At 33.3% G+C, this 7,650-nt stretch overlaps 1 protein-coding gene and 1 long non-coding RNA gene across 2 annotated transcripts; both read right to left on the bottom strand.

The window, feature by feature from the left end:
• Nucleotides 1-1,426: 1,426 nt before the first annotated feature.
• On the bottom strand, nt 1,427-3,676 carry LOC131648186 (uncharacterized). The gene is made up of 5 exons (XM_058917967.1): nt 3,479-3,676; nt 3,290-3,382; nt 3,096-3,203; nt 2,638-3,000; nt 1,427-1,767 (listed from the first exon to the last, which is right to left on the bottom strand). The coding sequence occupies exons 1-5, from the start codon at nt 3,566-3,568 to the stop codon at nt 1,624-1,626; spliced, it is 798 nt and encodes a 265-aa protein (XP_058773950.1). The 5' UTR covers nt 3,569-3,676; the 3' UTR covers nt 1,427-1,623.
• Nucleotides 3,677-4,966: 1,290 nt separating this feature from the next.
• On the bottom strand, nt 4,967-7,348 carry LOC131648185 (uncharacterized). Its single transcript, XR_009298061.1, has 3 exons — nt 7,257-7,348; nt 6,232-6,308; nt 4,967-5,068 (listed from the first exon to the last, which is right to left on the bottom strand). It is a non-coding gene; the product is annotated as an uncharacterized LOC131648185 (long non-coding RNA).
• Between the last annotated feature and the right edge of the window lie 302 nt (nt 7,349-7,650).

Genomic DNA, 7,650 nt, shown 5'->3' with positions numbered 1-7,650 from the left:
TGCTATTTTTTATTTTTAGCTATTAATGAATTAATAAAAAATAATTTATGAGAAATTGGCAAGGTGAATGGAAAATCAATTAAGAATGTGGTTAGTTGTTTTGTAATATTTGATTTTATTTTTTAATTATTAAAGAACTAATAAAAAATGAATTTAATTGAAAATGCACCGATAGTGTAAAGAAGTTTGACCCTATCAGTTAATCATAATTGTTGATAAATTAGTAATATTTAATTTTAATTTTAATTTTTTTAAGAGTAATACAATTTAATGATCATGATGCAGTAATGGTGTAAAACTTTTTATACTGATAGTGCATAGCAATTAAACTCATTAAAAAGTGAAAGCAAAAGTATAAAATAATTAAATAAAATAAATAATAAATAAATTAGAGAAATTAAAAAAATATTCTTAATTTAGTCTCCAAATTTTTTTAGGAGACTTAACAAATCTTATATATAGGAGGGATCAAATTACTCCCGAAGAGTTACACTCGCTTAATAACTTCACATTGAATAAATATTTTTTAAAATTAACTGTTGGATTGAAACATATTATCATATTTATAAAGTTTGAGATTATTCTATAAAGATTTACTATACCATCAAGATATCCAAAGAATAACGTCAAAATAAACTTTCACACACGCACACGCACACGCACACACACACACACGCGCGCGCGCGCGCGCACACACACACACACACACACACACACACACACACATATATATATATATATATATATATATACATATGTATGTATGTATGTATATAAGGTATTCAGATCGCAGATGTCTTAAAAGATGTTGAGACATCGGTCTCTGAATAATACACGACGACAAGGTCACTACAGAAAAAAAGGCCTCCTACCACGCCCAGAAAACCGAGGCTTTATGCAAAATAACCGTGGCGTAACGCTGAGGCCACGGTTCGGCCACGGAAATCCAACGGTGGAGTATACGGCCGTGGCCAAAAGTAAAGTCCACGGTTTTTTGGTATAGACCACGCCATTTTTACAACCGTGGCATTTTTAGGCCACGGTTTAGGTAGCTTGATTAAGGCCACGGTTTGTATTTGCCATGACTTAATAACTGTGGCTATATTGTAAAGCCACGGTTTCATTTTAACGTTTACGACACAGTATTAGTTCAAGATATAGCCACGGTTTGGTTATGACCACCTATTTAAAACCGTTGTTATATGTTATGCATTCTAACACATTTATCTAGCCACGGTTTATTTCTGTATCATTACATAAATATGTCATTATATATATATATATATATATATATATATATATATATATATATATATATATATATATATATATATATATATATATATATATATATATATATATATATATATATATATATATATGTATAAATATATTTATCAATATAAAATTAACAATAAAATTAACATTAAGGTCAAAAGTATGTTTTTTTTGTAGTGCCACTAATAATAGTTGGATACAAGTTTTGATGTCATCCCAAATTCAAAATTCAAAACAACCATGTTAAACACAACCATATTAAACACAAGTTTGGCTCAAAAAAGAGTCATCCCAAAATAACCAAAAAAAGTTCTAATAACTGGCTAGAAAGATAACATAAAACAACTATTCTTCTTGATCTTCTCCTTGCTCTTCTTCCACATCTTCTTCAACATCTTCATCAACATCTTCAGCACAAACTTCTTCCACATCTTCATGTTCATCACAAGCTTCTTCCATATCTTCATCACAATCTGCTTCCTCTCCACCCTACAATAAACATAACATCATTCAACATTCATAAGTGTACTAACCAATAAACATGCATAACACCAATGATGATACAAATCTGCTACTGAAGTAACATGTGTTTGAAACAAACAAATCAATGTTAGTAGCATTCACACAACTTGTACCAACCAATAACACTATAAGCTACAACAGTAAAACATTAATAGGATGCTTAAAATCAAACCAAATAGAATCTTTAATCATCCATGAAACTTTACATGATTAATGTGATTCCCTTATGCCATTTGGGCCACATAGTACAAACCAATGATGATACTTCAAAACTTCAGTTTAATTGGCACCAGAAAATGAATTACATCAATGTTACTAGCATTCACAAAATTTTTACCAACCAATAACACTATAACAAGATGCTTAAAATCTGTAAAACCAATAACACTATAACAAAATTTGTACAACAGTACAACTGTAACAAGATGTGATCCCTGCATATTGTTCATCCATGATAACCAGTTCAGAAATTCAAGAATCAGTTCAAGTATCAGTTCAGAAATTCAATGATAATTCAGTTTCTTAATGTGATCCCTGCACTTGTTCATCCATGATAACCATACAATTTCAGAAATTCAGTGATAATTCAGTTTCTTAATGTGATCCTTGCACTTGTTCAACCATGATCCCTGCACTTAATGTGCCCTATACAGTTTCTAACTAATTCTTGATAACCGAGTTTCTAATTCAGTGCCCTATACACTTGATAATTCAGTGCCCTATACAGTTTCTAATACAGTTTCTAATTTCAGAAAACACTTGATACAGTTTCTAATACAGTTTCTATACAGTTTCTATACAGTGCCATATGCTGCAATTTTGTAGTTTAGAGTATACCTGTTCGCAATGCGGAATATGAGTTGATGCAGACGAATGTGGATCAGCAGGAGCAACAGTAGAACTAATGGAACAACCCATAGCACTTGCCATCAAATTAGAGATCTCCTCGTCGCTCATATGTGGGTTTTGTTGCTTCATCATTGTCTTAAATAGCGCCTTCATACCATCCATCTCCCTCTTCATGCCAGCCACTTCATCATTATGCTGCCTTTTAATAACCAGAATTTCTTCTTTTCTTTTAAGCATGGTAGGTGTTATTGTTCTTCCATAGCAACGAACTCGTCCAGATTTTTCTTTCCCAAACAAGGAGTTAAATGTCTCAGATTCAGTTGAATTCTGAACTGATTCTTGAAGCTTAGACTAATTAAAAAATATTCACATTAGAAAATATTCACATTAGAAAAATAAATGATTAAAGGCAAATGTTTATTAAAGGAATAATCTGCCTGGCTTACAATTACACTTGAAGTTTCCTCATCCAGCTGTTTTCCTTTTCGACTTTGTCGAGTCTCAATGAACATCTCTGCCTGGCTAACTTCCTTTCCGTCCTCTTTCTTAGCACGCTACATGGGTTGATAATAAACACATCAAAATATGAATCACTCAACCAATACATAATTGTAAATTGAAGGATGTATAAACACCCTACCAGTTTTGCACGAATCCTCGCAAAGTTTGTTGGGCCCATCCGATGCATATACTTTTGCTTAGCTCTGTTCACAGCATTGATTTTGCTAATTTTCTACATTCAGAAACAGCAAAATTAGGGACAGCAAATGTTAAATTACAGAATTAAATATTAGGGACAGCATTGATCAATTGCTAATTGTTATCTTACTTGGATGTTATTGTTCTTCCAATAGGATATCAATTGCTTGAAATGAACTTCAGGTACGGCCTGGGGACGATGCTTCAATCTTTCACTCATAGTAGTGTACTTTAAAAAACAACTCTTTTTGAGATCTTTCTTGAAACGCCTCCAAGCATCATTTATGCGAGAGAAAACCGCTCTACTTCCATTTTCAGGGATAATGAATTTATCCTACAACAAAAAAGGTAATTAGTGACAAGTAAATAAGGAACACAACTTATATTTAGATTCACACAGTGACAAATTCCCACTTACAGTGACAAATTCCCATATACGGTCCTTGTTTGCTTTCTTCAAAGCTTTGAAGTTAGTATAAACTAAGGGGCACAAGTCTGAATTCCTTGCGAAAGTGCCAAGGAAACAACTCAAATCTGTCACGGTTCAATCATTGGGTCCAATAGGTTCTCCATCATCGTCTAAGACCACCTCTTCACGATCCGCACTCTTTCTAGCATGGATTTTCAAACATTTAGTTGGTCCACGTGTCCTTTTCTTACTTGCCCCTGTGTTAGATAAAATATAATTAGCCTGGGATATAAATTTGAATGAAACAATAATAAAGAATAATGCATGACACGAAGCTTAGTACGTACCTTCAGTTTGTTTACTTCCATTTTGCTGAATGTTTTCTTCTTCACCCATTATATTTTCTTCTTCCTCAAGATTCTCACATTCATCTTCTTCACTATTTTCTCCATTTTCTTTGAGGAATTCTTCAACTGATGTCGATTTACACATTGGGCTTCGTTTTGTCTTCTTCAAGCCACTTCCTTGCTCTGTCCCGAAATTTCCATCAACTTCTACCATTGCCCTTTTCATACGATTCTGGTTTGACCTTGAATCAGCAGTGTCAGCCACCCGTTTCTCCTTAGGTTGCTCCTTTGCACTTGAAGGATTCTGCTTTGCACTTGAAGGACGTTTCTGATTCGCACTCGAAGCTTGTTGCTTAGTAATTGAAACTTGTTGCTTAGCACTTGAAACTTGTTGTTTAGCACTTGAAACTTGTTGCTTAGCACTTGAAACTTGTTGTTTAGCACTTGAAACTTGTTTCTTAGCACTTCCTTGTTGCTGCTTTGCACTTGAAGGATTCTGCTTATCATTTCCTTGTTGCTGCCTGGTCCTTGAATCAACAATTTCAGGCCCTGTTTTTTTAGTAAGTTGCTGTCTGGTCCTTAAAGCAATTTCAGGCCCTGTTTTGGGAATCACTTGCTGCCTAGTTGAATCAGTACATTCAGCCCCTACTTTTCTGGGAGTTGTCTGCCTTGTCCTCATTTTGGTTGGATAAAACACATCGTCCGAACTATCAATCTTTGAAGCAGTAGTTTCAAACTTAGATAAGTTGAAAAGTTCCCTAGATGCAGGCACAAAAGGAGGTCTGATGCCTACTTTACTAGGTCCTTCACGATTATTATTATTTATCATCTCGCATTTGATATCATAGTTCTTAGCCAAATCAGCACTGGATCTAAATAGAGGCAACCGAAAATTGGCGGTAACTTGTTCACCCTTTTGTGCGGCAGCCGTCTTCTTTTGCAAGTTTGAAACCTTCTTCATTTTCTGTTAACATGGAAAATATTAAAAGAAACAAAGTTTAACCAATCAGCACTAATTTGCAATATTCAAACGGTTAACAATAAATCACTAATCATTAGATCTATGACTAACTCAAAACAAATAAGATTCAGAACATAGTGGATTTACAAAAACAGAAATGAAATAGATTCAACACATAGTGGATTCAACACATAGTGGATTTACAAAAACAGAAATGAAATAGATTCAACACATCCAATCAGTTACATCAGAAATTCTAATGATATTGTCATTCTCCTAATGAATACAACTCATAAAACCAATACATGAAAAGTTCAAATGGAAAATAAAAAAGAAATGTATTTGTTCAATGCCATATCCAATCAGTTACACCAGAAATGAAATAGATTGACATTAGTCCATGAAATCAAATAGGGTATCTCCATGAACTCCGTGTGCTTCTGCCCTATCTCCATATATGTCATGCAATAAGCCAGGAATGTCATCATGTGATCCCTCTTGATCTTCCATCCCATCACCAATTTCCATAGACCTTTGTAGTTTCTCCCCATGGTGCAACCAAACGTCATAACCGTCTAGAAAACCTTTGGCTATTAGGTGATCCCTAATAATATCCCTTGTTTTCCAATATATATTTTTACACTTAGCACAAGGGCATAGAAGTTCACCTCCTTGAGGTCTTCCATTAGTGAAGGCAAAGTCTAAAAATCGAGTAACACCGTTGATGTACTCTTGACTAAACCACGGTAATTTAGTCCACTCTTTGTCCATCACTTGATAATCTATATATTTGAAACACAACACATAACACATTCAAAACACATAACACATTCAAAACTGAATTCATACAAAAAATGCACTAACAGTACTAAAACATGTGCTGAGCAACCAAAAAATGACAGGGACAGAATTATTGTATATAAATGGAATTAAACTACACAAGCCAGGGACAAAATCTTTGCAATAATTATTGTATATACATTATATACCTAACATACAACTAATTAGGTAAGAAAAGCACTAACATGATTACTGATTTATAAAATTCATTTTTAGACGGCAACGACATTATATAATCATATACATATAAATCAAAACATTCCATGAGATATACTACCACGTATTAAAATTTATGTGGTGAAGCCTAAAAGAACACAAATTGTTACCTTAAAACAGAGAAATGGAGTCACACACAAATAAAATGGAGTTGTCGCTTTCCTTCGTCTCCTTTGAGGGAATTGAGCTGTATCAATAACAAAAAGGAATCAATAACCACACTGCAACTATGCTACGCAACTTAATAATACACAAAATTAGATTTATAAAATTCATAACAGAGTCACACAAATTCATAACAGATTTATAAAATCAATAGCCCTGTGTTTGAAACAAACAAATGCTTCCTTTTAAGTAATCTTCAGTAGCAGTTACACACAAATTCAATCTGCAGTCAAAAGCGATATCATGACTGAGAATACCTGGTCTCAAATACCAGAAGGAGGATTTCATGTTTTTTATAATATTTTCTTTCTCTTTCTGCTACATTCACTAAATATGCATAAGAAACTTCCACAGCTTCATGATTTTTAGTTTACATACTGATAGAAACTTAAAGTATGTAAACTGAATGGCCACTTAAGAGCGCAAGAAGTGTACATACAATTATAGCACAGACTATATATATCAGATACCGAAACTTAAAGTAGACATTTCAATAATTGAATTGTTCTACGCCAAAGAAAAACAACAACTAATTACAACATAAGCGACACTTCCTTACGAGATGCACGAACATTAATAGGACCCAATATAAGTTGATGCAAGAAAATTTAAGAAAACAAACTACTAAGTAGTAGTATGAACAGCAGCCACAATAGTAGTGGCACATCAGTTCATCAAATCAAGTCACTAAAACATACAATCAGTTTTAACATTGAATCCTAAAATTATGTATTGTGGATTGAAAGTAGTTACTAGTTAGTCCCAAATCCCAAGCCAAGAATCAGTTATATCATTCTAGCAAGATTAGTTTTGCCAAAAAAACACTTTTCTACTTAAAGGTCATCAAACACAAATCATTCCCCTACAAAGTACATGTCAAAATTAACTCTAGCAAGATCTAATCCAACACAGAGGAAAGCAGCAGCAAACACAAATCTAAGTGAGCTCAGAAACAAGTTAGAACACTGACCTTAGTGCCAAAAGGACCTTCTGGATGATCTGTTTCAAGAATATTCCTCCCCTAAACAAACAAACAAAAAATACATAATTAAAAACTTCCTTCAAATGAATAATCTATAGTATATTGCAGCATAATGGATCCTCAGAGTAAAATTCATAAATTATCATACACATACACATATCATAATAACAGATATTCTTCTAATAATCACAAGAAATTCAATTCAATTCATGATATTAAGCATAACTAGCATTCTGATTTCGTCCCAAACAGAAAATCAATTTTAGATTTAACAATACTAACAGTCAAATAACGGAAATAGCAGTTTACTTGAATCTAACATACTTTCTCAACCTAAATTCCAGATCAGTTTTCAACCCTAACAAAATCTAACCTAAATCAC

Source organism: Vicia villosa, linkage group LG2 (genome assembly GCF_029867415.1).
Source record: "Vicia villosa cultivar HV-30 ecotype Madison, WI linkage group LG2, Vvil1.0, whole genome shotgun sequence".
NCBI lineage: Eukaryota > Viridiplantae > Streptophyta > Magnoliopsida > Fabales > Fabaceae > Vicia > Vicia villosa.
Note: the sequence above shows the minus strand (reverse complement) of the source record. Positions and strands in the feature narration are given on the sequence as shown.

Coding starts and splice junctions, on each gene's coding strand:
- LOC131648186 (XM_058917967.1), bottom strand. CDS start 3,568: ATGAGTGAAAGATTGAAGCATCGTCCCCAGGCCGTACCTGAAGTTCAT. Junction 3,204..3,289: donor CGAGGATTCGTGCAAAACTG/GTAGGGTGTTTA, acceptor CAACCCATGTAG/CGTGCTAAGAAAGAGGACGG. Junction 3,001..3,095: donor AGGAAACTTCAAGTGTAATT/GTAAGCCAGGCA, acceptor TTTTTTAATTAG/TCTAAGCTTCAAGAATCAGT.